Source organism: Bolinopsis microptera, chromosome 8 (assembly GCF_026151205.1).
Source record: "Bolinopsis microptera isolate Bmic1 chromosome 8, MBARI_Bmic_1.0, whole genome shotgun sequence".
NCBI classification, from domain to species: Eukaryota; Metazoa; Ctenophora; class Tentaculata; order Lobata; family Bolinopsidae; genus Bolinopsis; species Bolinopsis microptera.
Window position 1 is genome coordinate 8,611,267 of NC_087079.1, and position 15,576 is coordinate 8,626,842.

The following is a 15,576-nucleotide window of genomic DNA, read 5'->3' on the forward strand; positions in this document are numbered from 1 at the left end:
TAAAACAGAAATTTTGAAAATTAGCAATGTTATGACAATTAAGTCATAATAACAAAAGCTATCAGACAAAAGAATACATCGTAACCACATACTTTGTCAAAAATCATTGCGGGTGATCACACACGAACATCGTACAGAACATAAGACAACACATTGTATCTGCATTTAAATAATCCCATATCACCACTGCGAGCTTAGTGCCGATGCAGTCTTCTCGACGGCTTTGTAAGACGTCAAAAATATCTCAGACTCCAATGTCTTTGCTGGTTTGAGTTTATCAGACGAAGCAGACGAGTACACTGCCGTAATAGCAGTTAATTCTGAAGAATCTTCTAGTTTAATTTGACCTCCACCATTCAAACAGCCCGAAGGACAAGCCATTAGTTCGATGTAATCGTAGTTACACTTTTTGTGCTTTATTTTTTGAATGATGTTTTGAATGTTCCTGAACCCATATGCCTTAGCAACACGGTATTCAGTGTCATTGATTTTAACAACAGCTTCTAGAAGATCCTTATTTCTGAGCTGTTTGAAAGTAATGTCCAACTTGCCAGGGTAGTTAAAAGATCTTGAGATATGATAGAGGATTCTCTCTGCGAATCCGCCAGATCCACCACCACTAGGAGTTTGAAAAGGAAAAGAATCATCAGTTAAAACAGAATCAAAACACTGATTAACTGACACCTCGGTAGGCTCCACAACTCCCCAAAGATCAAACGACTCTGCCGTGCTCAAGACTAGGTCAGTTTCAGGACAGTCATGTTCTTTTGATAAGAAGTCGGCTCTGGAAGCTTCTAGCTTCTTATCGTAGCATGGCATAATGGTAACATGATATACCTGTGAATATGGTATCATTTCCCGTTTAGATACAGCAGATTTCACCAGAGATCCCATTATACTCTGTGGTGATCTGACCCGACTTACGTGATCCAACACTGCAGCACCTTGGGTCTTCTCAGCGTAGCAGATCCATCCCGGGCACGCCGACGCTAGAACAGGTTTCTGAACGCTAGTTTTTAATGTTTTGGTGGTTTCTGTGTCTGATCCTTGTTTCTGGAGGTCGCTATTCAGTAACTCCTCGGCGGATAACTGATGACAAACTTCACTTCCTTCAACAGAGCAGAACACGTACTTGTACCCGTCACATCTCAGTGTTGATATCAACCTTTTACACGCATCTTCATACCCGATTCCTAGCTTGTGAGCAATAGAACTTACCGATTGTGGAGACAGAGTAGCAACGAACGTGTGTGACTTGTGTGTCTCAGTACGTGCTCGTTGCAAAGTTCCAACCGATTGAGATTCAATTAGGACTGTTTCAGCAGAAGTTACACAACCACTGCAAGCCAGGCAGTCAGTCAGTGATATAGTCTGCTTTTCTAAGGGAAGAGAGTTTTGGGAGAGGCCACCGTCGTCATGAACTCTTACAATTCCGCGTTTCTTAGATTTCTTCACTGGAACGGGCTTTATACATTCTTGTGATGGTCCAATGAAATCGTTCAGGTCGGTTAGGCGCAGAGCTCCGCTAAAGTTGTTCATCTGATATCTGAAGGAGTAGAAATAGTTTTTATTTTAAAGGTGGTGTTTTGTTTCACTGGCCCCAAATTGGGACCGAAAATTGGGAATGGTTTTAAATTAAAACATGTGTTTGCGCGCGTTAAGTGCGCGAAAACAGAAACACTTTCATTTACTATTTGTTTGTCGCGTGTTCCATTTCTTACATTTTTGGACGTTTTGCCACAGCTTACAAAGATTTGGCACAATGTTCGGGGATTAGACTTAATTTGTTGCCTCGTCCCCTATGAAAGTATGATAATAGCTTCCGGTAAAGAAGTAAAACCTACCAGCGTGTGGGATAATACTTTACTCCAAATAGATGGCAGTTTCCACCGTTAATCTTCGTTTATGCCTACGTTCATTAGACCTACAGAAGACGTTTTAAGTTATTTTTCATAAATAACTGTTGACAAGCATATCTGATCTATGCCGCACAATTAGTGTATTCATGTAAGTGTGTGCCAGCGAACAAACGAAATTGTCATCAATAATTGGACGAAGAGTTGTAATAGAAGGCTAGTATAGTTAATTCGTTGAAAAAAGGGAGCATACCAGTAGATAGAATTGAGCATTTCCAGTTTGAACTAATGAAACGAACAATTTGGAAAAAAGTGGAAATATTTGGATTATAAAAGCTATGAAAAACCAAATGTTTCAAATAAAATATACAATCGCAACCAGATAAAACCGTAGTATAAGCAAATAATTGGAGTGAATGTTAACTAATAAATATCCCGTCTCTTAGACATTTTAGTAAAAACTAATGAAACAAAAATATTTAGAAATATATAATGCAACTATTTAGTGTACAAAAGCTACGACAAACAATTAAATGTTTTAAATAAAGCAATCTTAAATAAAATATTTTAAATAAAATCTTACAATAATGATAACCTGAACAGTGAACAGTGAACACCCATAAAACACCAAACATGCAAATGATTGGACCGAATGTAAATGATCAACTATCCTGTTGCTAGCAACGAAAAAATAAATTAGTTCAAATAAAGAGTAACCAGATCACCCAAAGAACACTATACATGCAAATAATAAGTTATAAATATCCTGTTTTATTTTTTCACAAATTATGTTTTTCCTTGAAATTCTGGAGATGGCATCCTTCCCAGTACATCTTCCCGCAATCATAACATCCCCAAAAAGTCTTAGTCTCAGCAAATTTGCTGATCTTCACCTTATGCAACTGCAACTTCACCCCATACTGTGTCATGCCATCAGACGTCACAGAAATGGTTTCCACAAAATTCTTTCTCCTATCGTACACATCATACATTTGCTCTACCGTGCTAGAGTTGCAGGTTGCCTGTGCTGCTTTCAGTGCTTTAGCTTGTTCAGGTTCCATTGTCAGGAAGTAAGGACAGTTGCAGATTGCGCAGCGCGAGAACAGATCATCTTCCTCAACCACTAAGTTGAAGTGTTTCCTGACTTCAGCAAGTTGAGTGGTGGCATTCTTTCCCAGGACCTTATAAACTCTACCAGGATCAGTTAGCTTAACCAGCTTATCACAATTCCCATCACGTGACAGAATAACCCTGCCTTCAGCAAGAGAAATCTTAGCAGCATCATCAATACTCTGTGTGTCCTCTAGAATAACACAGTCCACCCCAAGATGTCGGAGTTTCTTACCCAGGCCCTGACAGGGAACGTCCACTATAACACGCAGCATGTATGAGGGTGTTGGTTGCGAGGAGGCTGGCATGTAGGATGCCACAACTTTACATTCCTCAGGGATCTCACTAACGTTAACTGTGAGGTCCAGCAGGGGTGTAGGATGGAATATTTGGGTAAGTTTGTAGTATAGAGGGAGGAGGATGAATGCATCCAGTGCTGCGTAAATTCGTTGGTCCGGAAATAGAGGACGTCGGGTCCAATCAGAAATTTGATAAGTTTTGTCCAAAGGATAGGAAAACATCATTTCACAGAGACGAGCCAATCCAGTGGTTCTACTGACACTATCTGATCGAGGGAGAGGTTTACCTTCCCTCACCAGCTCCCGTATCTCATGAGAGCGTCTGATACGCTCCGCTCTAGTGTGATGTTTGTGAGCTATCGCTAAATCAACAACATTCTTGTGGGACCTGATTTTAGTGCCCATAACTTGACAGGTTTCTGACAGTTTTGTGAAATCCTGATGGAGAGAGTAACCCACCAGAACAACCTCTTCAGTGAAGACATCCTCCACAAACTCAGTTAGAAGATCATCGCTACAAAACTCCAGGATACGTGAGATATCCAACAAGAAAGCTGTGTTGTGAGTGGACAGCTGGACCAGGGCTACTGGGGATGGTTTGGTGGGGTCTAGTAGGGCTTGCCATTCGCTGTCAAATCCTATAACGCCAGCACTTGACAGTACGTCTTTACATACTCGCAGGGAAGTGGGGGAGTCAACATCGAATATAGAAACGTTGGGAGGTAGCCCAACATAACCATTGGAAACAACTGGGTCTGTTGGCAGAATTCCTTCTCTTATCACAATCTTAGTTGTAGTGGTATCCGGTTGTGAGGCCTGCATCTCCTCCTTGTGGTCTGTATTCTCACTTATCACTTCCTTCTCTTTACTCACAGACGGCAGGTTTGTAGAGGCAATGTACTGCTGGAGTTCCTCAGGTAAGATGTTGAGTTTAGGTTGAACATGTTGATAGAGTACCGCTGCGTACTCTAAATCCCGGTAATGGACAAGTTCTTTGAAAAGGGCGTGTTGCAACACGTCGCTATCTCTCACTGTTGTAACCAATGTGTTAGTCCAGTCCTCCATGGCACCTTTACGGTATCTACAATACAGTATCGACTTCAGATTACTGATTGTTTTGCTGAGTGATAAGTTGGGGGCGGCGGTGCCGTCAAGTTCGTACAACTTCAACATGCGCTTGATAAGTGTGGAGATCTGCTCGGAGGTGAACTTGAATTGAGCGGTTTTTATCTGGTAATCAAACTCTGTGTGTAGACGTTCCAATAGAGCTGACATGTTCTCATCTGAGGGTTCCAGAAGGTCGTCCAGTGCCCTGTTAAAATATTTGTACTGTTATTCGTCAGATGGTGTCGAATTCAATTTCAGTAAATTTCTTTATAGCGAGAGTTAAGACGTTCTATTAATTTCACTAATGAAGAAGCAGTAAAATTACATATTACAACCCGTGATTATGGATAATTATTAATTATTATGCATGATTGCTAATAAAACAGCTAAACTCAGCATTATTAAACACCAGCACTTTGAGCATGATTACTAAAATGAGTGCATGATTACTAAAATTAGTACCTGATTACTAAAATCAGTACTAACACCCACCTTACGAAAGTAGCGGAAAGAGTTTTATTGCACAAGTAAGCCTCAATAGTCATCAGTTTATCCATCCCAAGTAGTGGTAACAACATCTCAGCTGTGTCAAAATACTCCTGTGATTCGAGAAGTAAAATTAACTTTATTTTAGGATATTTCCGGATTACAATTCTACAAACTTTACGACTTTCAAACATTATTTCAATGAAGATAGCAATTGACGATTCGAGAACCCCTAAAATCAGCAAACAAAAACCTGAAGTTTGAGTTCAGTGATAACGAGCGCCATGTGTTTCAGATACTTTGTCTTCTTGTGATCCAGTTTATCCTGCACAAACATGACTCCCTCGTGGGGAGGCACTGTCTCTAGCTCAAATATATCACGTATTGTTGGGAAGAGGGAGGCGTTGCACAGATAGCTAACATCTAGTGCTTTCAGCTGGTTCGATATGCTCGGTCTGGGGAAGCAAGTGTTTAAAATACTAGCGTGAAACATCATATCATAATCTGTAACAAGCTTAAATGTTGATACCACAATTTATATTTGTTTACTTGTATAATGTATGAAATGTAACGGCTAATAACTGGTATCTGAGCCGTTTGATTTCACAATTCTTGACAGTTGAACGTTACCTGGGAGCAACAGTATCTAGTTTCCAGAGCCGGAGTTCATCAAGTGCAGCCCGCTGGAACACTGTCCTCCCACTAGCGTGTGTGATACCAAATGTAATCAACAAGTCACAACTCAGTCTGTACGTATCAAATGCTTCTCTGTAACACTGCCGGAACGAGTTCAGGACCTTCCCTCTTGATCCTGTTAAAGTTAAAAGTAGTGAGTCATTGTGTCCAGACATTTTAATTTGATTTTTAAAGTTCGACTCGAATTTCCAATTACTAACATTATTGTAAGATACAGTCATAAAAATTGATAATTTAATCTATTTATTCTTGTTACCTGCGAGCATACATTTCTCCATGTACTGGACCCACTCGGGATCAGACCGCACCCTCTTCTGTTTCTCTTTAGGAACATACTTCTTGATATCACCATCTGAGGGTGAATATTTATGTCAGAAAAAAATGACTGATACCGTCCGGAACTACATCCGCCTTACTAATACTAAAGATTACCGAACCAAAAAATATGGAAATATTAAGAGAAATAACATTAAAACTAACGCTTCTGAGATGTGAGAGAGGTAGGCTCCACAGGTTCATCACCCCACATATCACCATCATCACCACCTCCATTCACTGCAGCAGCTCCGTTACCAGAAGACACTGAAGACTTGCCAACAACACCCTCCTCCTCAAAAGAAACTGCCTTGCCAGGCACATCTTGCTCTCCAAATGTTGGTGATTCCGAGGGATGACCATCAGTTGTGTTGGTGGCTGATCTATCAAGGTGCTCCAAGCCTCCATTATAGCTGGGCAGCTCAGTATCAGGACTACTAGAACTTCTACCGTCGGAACTTCTTGTTGTGGGAGGTGGTAGGGAGACATTGGCAAATGAATTCGGAGTTATGAAGGGAACAGAGATATTTGGTGAAGGAAAATCTTCATCAACATCGTCTTCGATTATCACATGATTATTTTCCTTGTTGTATTGTGGTTGGTATTCAGTAGGGTTGGAAGGGAGAGAAAATGCATCAACTGCTGTAAAATCACTGGTAGGGATGTCTTGTTTGGCAGTCGAGGGTTCAACTGAAACAACATCAGCGAGAAACTCGTTTACAACATCATCATCTGAATCACTTTCAGATAGAGCTATTATAACTTTGGCTTTGGTTGTGAAGACAGTGCTGGGAATATATGATTCATCTTGAGGGTCCAGAGTGTAGGTGGAATCTAGAAGTGCTGAGCTGAGCTGCTCCTCCTTCTCAGCTGAGGTATCTAAATACAATAGCTGAGATACTTCATCTTCTACTGCCACTGGTGCTGAAGGTAATTCATCTTCTACTGGTGGTGAGGAGGGAACATCTTCAGACAATAGCTGAGGTGATTCATCTTGTTTCGTGATATTGATGATATCAGGAGACTTGGCTTCGACAGCTGTTGAAATCTCTTGTTCAACTTCAATAAACTCTGCTCTAAGAATTGCCTCGTCACTTTTTTCCGGTTTCAGGTCGGGTTTTATCTCCTCTGAATTCAGTTCCAGGTCGGACGTTATCTTCTCTATTCTCGGTTCCAGGTCGGGTGTTATCTTCTCTATTCTCGGCTCCAGGTCGGGCGTTATCTTCTCTATTCTCGGCTCCAGGTCGGGCGTTATCTTCTCTATTCTCGGCTCCAGGCCGGGTTTTACCCTCTCTGGAAGCGGACTGGGTTCAGGTGAGGAATATTTAGACCAGTTACTCTGCTTTTTGGGTTGTTCTTCATCTTGTGGAGGGTTGAGGTAGTTGTATACGATGTTGAAGATGAGAGAAGGTAGGTAGAGAAGGGACAACATCGCCTGATGCAAGGTTAGATGGGGTATAAATGTTAACAAATGTATCAATTAAACTGCAGACAAAAGCTGAATCTTCATTGAATATTGTTGTTACTTAGCTAGATTTCTTAAATTAATTAAACTAATTATGTTGTAATGAAATGTATTAGAAGTTCTGTATAATGTTATTAATTATTGACCCATAAATATAGACTGTAATTAAAGTGATCTTGACTTGTAAATCTTTATGAAAGAGAGAGAGTCAAAACGGTCAAGTCCGATGTGACGTCATTTGTCAATTGTGATAACATTATAGACTGTAATTAACATGCCTATAAAACTATATAAAAAGTCTTGATAATCAATTCAATCTTCAATCTCTCCCGATCAAATGAGTAACTTCCGGCGGATCAATCCTACAAATATTATCAGCCAAATTAAAATACCCTTCATAACACACAGTATCAGGAGTGGTATCAAAATGGTAATGACCACCATCACCGTGGTCACTAAAACAGTGACTGTGCTCCAGTCGGAGATCCAGTCCCGGGTCCTTGCTGACAAACACGCTGGTATGTGTTAGAGGACCCGACATCTCGTGGAACCTCAACCAGTTGTTAATGTCATCCTCGGTATGCAGAGGAGAACAAGAGAATCCAGGCATGACGTGGAGTTTTGCTTTTCCGTTTGTGAGTAGGAATGTTCCGCCCACAGCTACCGGGTCAGTGAAATCTTCTGTCAGACCCTTGTTTAAACAGTTGATAAAGTTTAAGGAGCCTTTCCTTATCTTGGCGGTCACGTGGATCACCTTACCAGGCAGTCCTCGACAAAGAAATAAATTTCCCAGTAATCCAAACTCATTATGTGGATATTCCTTACACTCATAATCATTTCCTTTATCATCAATTATTTTCGTGTACATCGATTTAACAACCCCATCTTTACCGGTCTTACCATTATTGACAAGCTCTGCATTTTTACCCAGAAGCTTGCTCGCCACAGCACTAGCTCCTATCACATATCCATCAGACAAGCCACACAGCTCAGCCACAGTGTCCAGGTTATACTGTTTCTCAACGTTGGGAGTGGGTATGAGATTGGGGACCCCACCCACATCAGCAACACAGGGCTCACCTCCCAGTCCAGGAAGAGCTAACTTCCAAGGAGCAGCTGTTAGATCGGGGCAGTCCACCACTTCCACTTTAAATTCTTCGTAGTTAGCAGCTAGAGATTTCTCAAATGATTTACAAACAGGGGCGAAGTCAGGTTTCTTTAGGGCATGCTTTGTTACTGACAGCATACTCTATTGCTTCCAAACAGCTTGCAGCGTCTTTAAAATCTGGAGATATTTCTAAAGCTTTTAAGATATCTTTTCGAGCTTCAGAAAAGAAATTCAGACGATACTGAACTTGAGCTCGGTTGTACAGCGCGGTCGTGTTGCTAGGATTGTACTTCAAAGAGTCAGTATAATCGTCAATAGCCTTGTAGAACTCTACTTGAAGGTAATGACACTGTCCTCTGTTGTTGTAAGCTGAAGATAAGAGCTGTTCTGGACCTGAGGTCTGGAGTTTGCGTATAGTCGAGGAGTACTCCGCAACTGCTTCTATTAGCTTGTGCTGTTTTAGTAGCTTGTCAGCTTTGAGCAGCGCTTCCATGTTCCATCAAGATCTGGTGTGTATTGGGTTATGGATGAAGTACTTTTTAAACAGTTTAAAATACTGTCCATAAAACTGAAACAGTCGCTTCAATAAAAATGTATGCATGAGCAAATGTATACACTAATTGTGTAGCACCATAAACAATAAATATTGAATTTCTGTGCTTTAAAGTTATAATGTATCGATCCTAATAAGACAAGAAAACTCCACTCATTTTTCAAGTGTATATTCTATCATGATAACGCTCCATAATAGAAAACAAAGCTTTTATAATTGACATTAAAATTCAAATAAAATAATTGTCAAATTCATAATCTAAACCTCAGCGAAACTATTTATCGTATCATACAAACATAAGAAAAAGATAAAACAAAAGCAAAATTTCTGGCTAAATTGAAGCTAGAACTGATATTATGATACCAATAAATAACTTTAATGTGATCTAATAATTTGTCTTTAACTATACTATTCTAATCTGTTTTATCTTTATTTTTCTTCCATCGTTTCAATATTTCAAGATACGCAACTATCAAAGGAAGTCCCACAGGCAAAAACAATGGAATGTAGATAGCAAACTTCTGGTCATCCGGGAAGTAGAGCAATGCGAGGATGGAGGGATCTGAGAATGATTTCTCTGCAGCATTTCTTGCTAACGAGGCCTGATGTAAAGCTTCTGATAGTTTTCCTTCACTCAGTGCAGTCTGTGCTTTGTTAATTCCTTCTACGGACGATGCAATTTGTCCCTGAAATGTAAGGGCACGTTTTAAAGTCAATTTTGGAAAAATATTTTGAATCTTGATAGTTAATTTTGGCAATACTTTTGAGTTCTGGCCGAATTCTGAAGTTTGTTATTTTGTAAAAGAGACTTATAGCTGACTTATCAACTTGATATTGATACTCGAACAAGAATCTTTTCTACGGAATCTTTTGTTCGGAACAACAGTCCTTATGGAGGATAATGCAAATCGTAAATAACAGTGAGTAACAGTGGTACTTGTTATACTGGTACTATTAATAGTACTCACAGCGATATGGTCTCCAATGACCATGTTAGGTATTGAGTCCACAAGTCTTATCAGAGAATTCAGAGTATCAATGGACCTGGGGTATACAGATTTAGCTATTTTTATGTTTAATTTATTGTCCATAAGGAACGATCAAACTATATAATTGAAACTCGGACTAATTAGCTCAAAGTGGAATAACAACTTACTTCAAAATGTGAGTGAGAGTTGCTCTAGATTCCATAAAGAACTTCTCTTGCGGTGAAATATCAGCAGAATTGGTGGATTTTAGCCCCAAAAGTTGTTTAAGTTGAGGTAACAGAACGTTAAATGTTGTGGAGTGATCTATCGTGGTTTTGTTACTGAAATAGTTATATCGTTATAAGTGGATGCCAGGAATTTGATTTTTTAAAGTTTTAACGATTCAAAGTTTACGAAAAACCTGTCACCATTCAATTCGATTAAACTTAATTCTAGCGGACCATGTACTGATGAGAACTTGACTGTTAATATATATTATAATAACTAATTAATATTAGCTATGATAATAACCTGGTATCGTAGAGAAGAACAGCTCCAAACTGGGGGCTAAGAAAAGAGGGCAGCTCCTTCATATCACCATCCTTAGTTTTGATAACCAGAGGAGAGTACTTCCCTTCCATAAGGTAGATTATAAGGTTTATATCGTTGGTAGTCGAGGTTCCGAGTTTACTTTCAATCGGGTTGATAAGGTGGGGGAGGTTGTTCTGAAATATATTGTAAATATTTTTAATGAGGTGGTGCATATTGCCTTGATATGAATCATAACTGCCGTTCGCGTTATGAGTTCTGCAAATCAACATTGGCATGAACTGGATAAAAGCCCTTTTTCATGAATTATGCGGCAAAAATGTGTTTGTTTCCAAATAAAATATCTATATTTTTTATTTGTTTTTACGGTCTAATGATTGGAGTCATCAGTGAAACACATTTCACATTTTTAGTATACTCATAAAATTTACATTCTGAATATTATTTATTATAAATAACAAGTCAATCTAACTCACCTCGGATATGAAATACACATCACCACTCTTAACCGGCTTGTGAGGTAGCTTGACATATCTCATAACTTGTGTTTGGTACGTGACTTCTGCTATACTACCAAGTTCTGTAATGAACGGCTCCAGGTATTGTTTTGTTCCTTCCACTAGGTTGTAGTCTAGCTTTATAGCTGCAGGATCGGGGTTTACCACACTCACTAGGATGTTGTAGGAGGTGGCTACTGCCATCGCATTACGCACGTCCTGAGACATTTGAAATAAGTTTTTGTGTTGGATGGCCATTCAGGACTGACAAAATTGGTATAACAGCTATATTACTATTATTTTTACTTATTTGATAAACCTTAAAACCATAATATTTATGAGTATAGAATATAGATAGACTCCATTTGGTAAGTCTATACTTTATAACAGTAAATGAAGAACCTGAAGAATAGGATGTAGAGTTGGATCATCTAAAGCCAGGATATGGTTCTGTAGCTGAGTCAGTTCCACATAATTGAGAATATCTTCAGCAACATCAGCTATCATACGCTCTATTTTATCAAAGGAGATCTTAAGACCTTGGGGGGATATTTCAGCTTTGGAGGGTCGAACCACCTGAAAGGATGCACAAATAAGGTGAGATGGTATTCACGTTTTACAGAAATGTTATTGTTGAAATTATGATAAATGAGAAACCACGTTTCTGCAGTATGGGATACTAATTGTCAGCAAAATTTCACAATATAAATGGTAACAAAGCAGGAATCAGCTACAACAAACATAAAATGTGGTAAAAATGAACTCACATCATTGGTGAACAATATAGAAAACGACTGCTCCCCACATTTCTTAGCAATACTCAAATCTATGTCGTATATGACACGACCCTGATTGAACGCTCTTGATAGGAGGAATGGTTTTAGAGATAAGATTATCTGTTCAACTCGACCATGTTGAACTTCTGAAAAATATTTGGGATGTATTAAACATGTCAAGAAGCACGATGAAATTTTATAACCGTTCAACATACAAATATCCAGCGGTAAAATGAATTGTAAGGTAAATGATCTATAGAAACCATTTATTGTACACGTCAATCAAAGTAGACTTATGACCATGTCTTTCAAAATGAGAAAGTTGGTACTTGGTTATGTTCGGCCGAAGAAATCAGACTTTCAATAAACACTCACCTGTCGGATCAAAACACACACCAACAGGGATACTGAACAATGTCTTATACTCTGTTAACCCAGTTATCTGAGAGTGAGGCAGAGCAGCTCTGTAAGTGTCCGTAGTGTACCACCACAGAGGAGTTCCTAATACTATCACTATTATTGAGTAGTACAGGAGGTTTATCTTCTGGACTGTTTCAGGGAATTTTAGCTGCATCCTATAGGAAATCAGTTTAGATATTAGATACATTTACACATTTATTTGAATGGAGACAATTGATTGACGAATCCATGAGCCAACTATTATACTATATAATAAGATATCTCAATAAATTAATTTAATTGAACAGAATTAGCTATCAAAACAACGATTCACATGTTATTGAGATTGATAATATATAATGATCCATAAGATTTATCAACATTTAAAATTCATTCATGATTAGCATCTTATTCTCTTGAATTTTGCAAATAGTGTATTTTTACACAAGGAGATCCCGAATCCAGATACACACGAATCAGTCCACATCTACTTATAAAATAAAAATACACAATACAGATAATCTGATAGAAGATTCCTAAAGTCCTGCTGATTCTTTTAAAGCATTATCGTAACCACCAGTTTCATTGTTTATCTGTGTCAGTTTAGCCATTCGGGCTGGAGAGAATCCATAAGCTTTTACAGGTTCTGTAGTTCTCATTGCCTTGATCCATGAATGAACATGTTCGAGATTGGAGGGAAGAACAAAGTTCTGCCCCTTCTCTCCCATAAGAATTGGAATGGCCTCAATCCGCTCAAAATAAGGCCAAAGCATGTAATCAGCCATGCAAGGCTGATCTCCACCCAGAAAATTTGTTGCTCTTGTTTTGAGCTCTTCTTCAAAACTTTTCAAATGGATCACAAGATTGCTAAAATTCTCAGACTTTTCTTCATCAGTTACCACACGACCAGGGATCTTAAAACAGATAGGATAGATATATTTCATCATTGTGCTCTGTTTTTCGACAACAACCCTGTCCAATGCTTTTTGTAGGGGGTCAGAGGGATGAAGCTTTGGTTCAGGATAGATCTGAAGTTAGAATTAAATTACTATGGCATTAATGTTGACTTCAAGTTTGAAGTCAATTTTTTGAAACCTAAATTTGGTCAATGTAACTTAACATTTTAATAGAAATTTGAAAAAGTACTCAAAGCTTGTATATATAATAGTAAAAAAAGATCATTAAAAAAATGAGTTTATTCACCTCATCTAAATAATCACACGTTATCAATGATTCTGGTATTATTTTTCCCTTGTGTAGGATAACTGGTACTTTCCCTAGAGTCGAGTCAAGAAACCAATCTGGTTTTTTCTTCAAATTTATGTTTATGTTTTCAAAGGTAAGATTCTTTGCAAGGATAACAAGTACTGTTCTCTCTGCAAACGGACAGAATCGCATATTGTAAAGCTGGAGTTTACTTTCATCTTCTTTAGCCGGTTTTTCAGATCCCATTTCTAGATGAGTTGATTCCCACATATTGTAGCACAACACCTATATATATCTCCATAGATGAATGATGATATAAGAATAGTAAGCAAATTTATTATTAAAAACCGGATCTAGATACTAAGCTATTTGTTTTAAATAAAGAGGAGAAGACTACACTATTTAACAGATTTTGTACACTCATGGTAAACAACGATTCACATGTAATTAAAATTGATCTTTAATCATAAGTACATTATTAATAATATTATCAATCAAATTTATCAAAACTTTAAAAATGTTTAATTTAACAGCCCAATATTATTCTCTTGTATTAGGCCACATAGTGTGTTTTACAAAACAATCCAGAATCCAGATGCACACAATCCAATTGAATTTAAATCAGTTCACATCTTGTGCAATAAAACATAGAATAAAACAAATCACAATAAAATATGCTAGAAAATTCTTAAAGTCCTGCTGATTCTTTTAAAGCATTATCGTAACCATCTGTTTCTACATATATCTGTGTCAATTTTGCCATGCGGGCTGGGGAGAATGCGTAGGCTTTAACAGGTTCTGTACTTCTCATTGCCTTAATCCATAAATGAACATGCTTGAGATGGGAGGGAAGAACAAAGTTATGCCCCATTTCTCCCATAAGAATTGGAAAGCCCTCAATGCGCTCAAAAGTAGGCCAAAGCATGTAATCAGCCATGCAAGGCTGATCTCCACCCAGAAAATTTGTTGCTCTTGTTTTGAGCTCTTCTTCAAAACTTTTCAAATGATCCACAGCTTTGCCAAATAACTCTGACTTCTCTTCAACAGTAACAACACGACCAGGAATCCTTGCAAAGATAGGATAGAGATATTTCATCACTTCACTCTGCTTTTCAACAACAACCTTGTCTAGTGCTTTTTGTAGAGGATCAGAAGGATGGAGCTTTGGTTCGGGATAAATCTGAAGCAAGAATTTAAAATAGTTATAATCAATAGGTTGCAATTGATTATAACTATGCATTGATGTCGAAGTAAAAAATCATATTTGTAATTCAAAATGGCCAAAAATCTAGAAAAGAATGTACTTGAAGCTCATGTATGATTCATATCACAAGGTGAAGGAAACAGAACATAATCACCTCATCTAAATAATCGCAGGTTATCAATGACTCTGGTATTATTTTTCCCTTGTGTAGGATAACTGGTACTTTCCCTAGAGTCGAGTCAAGAAACCAATCCGGTTTTTTCTTCAAATTTATGTTTATATTCTCGAAAGTAAGATTCTTTGCAAGCAGAACGAGTACTGTTCTCTCTGCAAATGGACAGAATCGCATATTGTAAAGCTGAAGTTTAGTGTCATCTTCTTTAGCAGGTTTTTCAGAACCCATTTCCAAATGAGCTGACTCCCACATACTGAAGCACACCACCTATGTAGTACATACAAATTATTGTAAAGCTACTTTAGTTATGTGAATATGGGAAAAATGACCTACTGACCAGATTTCGTACGTTTATCATATAGAGCATAAAGCAATCTTTCAGCTTAAATATTCCTCTGCACTTATCAGATGTTGTACAAAATTTCTGTTCCAGACTAATTACTGTTCGCTATTTTTTTTTAGATCAAAAATTAGTACAATCATTACAAACGCAACAACTGACCTTTTGAAATTGATGTTGGGATGTACGAATAGACGATAAGGACCTCAGACAGAACATGAGACCTAACATAAAAATGTTCTATCAGTAAACAAGAATTACTACACCATAGATGCTCTTGTGTTTAAGTTACACTGACACTCATGAATAAAATATAAAAAGGGGGGACCCCCAACCCATGTAGCTGAGACACCTCACAGCAAGTAGACCAAAGTGGGTCTTGCTTGTGAAAGGTGCGTCAACTACCCGCTGAAGCGGTGGGTTGGGAGTCCCCCCTGGGATCATTTCGTCCGTAAAATTATCACCTT

At 38.3% G+C, this 15,576-nt stretch overlaps 5 protein-coding genes across 5 annotated transcripts; all 5 read right to left on the minus strand.

The window, feature by feature from the left end:
* Positions 1–1,926, minus strand: LOC134819592 (cytosolic iron-sulfur assembly component 3-like). Its single transcript, XM_063829608.1, has 2 exons — positions 1,845–1,926; positions 1–1,546 (listed from the first exon to the last, which is right to left on the minus strand). Exon 2 carries the CDS (start codon positions 1,537–1,539, stop codon positions 181–183), a length of 1,359 nt encoding a protein of 452 aa, XP_063685678.1. The 5' UTR covers positions 1,540–1,546; positions 1,845–1,926; the 3' UTR covers positions 1–180.
* Positions 1,927–2,159: 233 nt separating this feature from the next.
* On the minus strand, positions 2,160–7,372 carry LOC134819576 (exonuclease mut-7 homolog). The gene is made up of 6 exons (XM_063829585.1): positions 6,035–7,372; positions 5,811–5,906; positions 5,489–5,669; positions 5,112–5,313; positions 4,865–4,971; positions 2,160–4,577 (listed from the first exon to the last, which is right to left on the minus strand). Exons 1-6 carry the CDS (start codon positions 7,299–7,301, stop codon positions 2,636–2,638), a joined length of 3,795 nt encoding a protein of 1,264 aa, XP_063685655.1. The 5' UTR covers positions 7,302–7,372; the 3' UTR covers positions 2,160–2,635.
* A 66-nt stretch (positions 7,373–7,438) lies between these two features.
* On the minus strand, positions 7,439–8,944 carry LOC134819601 (ester hydrolase C11orf54 homolog). Its single transcript, XM_063829617.1, has one exon. It carries the CDS (start codon positions 8,578–8,580, stop codon positions 7,654–7,656), a length of 927 nt encoding a protein of 308 aa, XP_063685687.1. The 5' UTR covers positions 8,581–8,944; the 3' UTR covers positions 7,439–7,653.
* Positions 8,945–9,408: 464 nt separating this feature from the next.
* On the minus strand, positions 9,409–12,359 carry LOC134820131 (GPI transamidase component PIG-S-like). Its single transcript, XM_063830354.1, has 8 exons — positions 12,161–12,359; positions 11,777–11,931; positions 11,412–11,585; positions 10,989–11,228; positions 10,495–10,688; positions 10,152–10,304; positions 9,964–10,039; positions 9,409–9,681 (listed from the first exon to the last, which is right to left on the minus strand). The coding sequence occupies exons 1-8, from the start codon at positions 12,357–12,359 to the stop codon at positions 9,409–9,411; spliced, it is 1,464 nt and encodes a 487-aa protein (XP_063686424.1).
* Positions 12,360–12,513: 154 nt separating this feature from the next.
* LOC134820132 (uncharacterized) lies at positions 12,514–15,334 on the minus strand. The gene is made up of 5 exons (XM_063830355.1): positions 15,272–15,334; positions 14,749–15,036; positions 14,091–14,570; positions 13,388–13,675; positions 12,514–13,212 (listed from the first exon to the last, which is right to left on the minus strand). Exons 1-5 carry the CDS (start codon positions 15,326–15,328, stop codon positions 12,721–12,723), a joined length of 1,605 nt encoding a protein of 534 aa, XP_063686425.1. The 5' UTR covers positions 15,329–15,334; the 3' UTR covers positions 12,514–12,720.
* Positions 15,335–15,576: the final 242 nt, after the last annotated feature.

Excerpts from the sequence above, each read along its gene's own strand:
- LOC134819592 (XM_063829608.1), bottom strand. The coding sequence starts at position 1,539 with ATGAACAACTTTAGCGGAGCTCTGCGCCTAACCGACCTGAACGATTTC.
- LOC134820132 (XM_063830355.1), bottom strand. The coding sequence starts at position 15,328 with ATGTTCTGTCTGAGGTCCTTATCGTCTATTCGTACATCCCAACATCAA. Across the intron at positions 14,571-14,748 it reads CCTGCGATTATTTAGATGAG|ATTTATCCCGAACCAAAGCT; the intron begins GTGATTATGTTC and ends TTCTTGCTTCAG. Across the intron at positions 13,213-13,387 it reads CGTGTGATTATTTAGATGAG|ATCTATCCTGAACCAAAGCT; the intron begins GTGAATAAACTC and ends TTCTAACTTCAG.
- LOC134819601 (XM_063829617.1), bottom strand. The coding sequence starts at position 8,580 with ATGCTGTCAGTAACAAAGCATGCCCTAAAGAAACCTGACTTCGCCCCT.
- LOC134819576 (XM_063829585.1), bottom strand. The coding sequence starts at position 7,301 with ATGTTGTCCCTTCTCTACCTACCTTCTCTCATCTTCAACATCGTATAC. Across the intron at positions 4,972-5,111 it reads TCACTGAACTCAAACTTCAG|GAGTATTTTGACACAGCTGA; the intron begins GTTTTTGTTTGC and ends CTCGAATCACAG. Across the intron at positions 4,578-4,864 it reads CTTTCCGCTACTTTCGTAAG|GGCACTGGACGACCTTCTGG; the intron begins GTGGGTGTTAGT and ends ATATTTTAACAG.
- LOC134820131 (XM_063830354.1), bottom strand. The coding sequence starts at position 12,359 with ATGCAGCTAAAATTCCCTGAAACAGTCCAGAAGATAAACCTCCTGTAC. Across the intron at positions 10,689-10,988 it reads ATGTGTATTTCATATCCGAG|AACAACCTCCCCCACCTTAT; the intron begins GTGAGTTAGATT and ends AATATATTTCAG. Across the intron at positions 10,040-10,151 it reads ACTCTCACTCACATTTTGAA|GTCCATTGATACTCTGAATT; the intron begins GTAAGTTGTTAT and ends TGTATACCCCAG.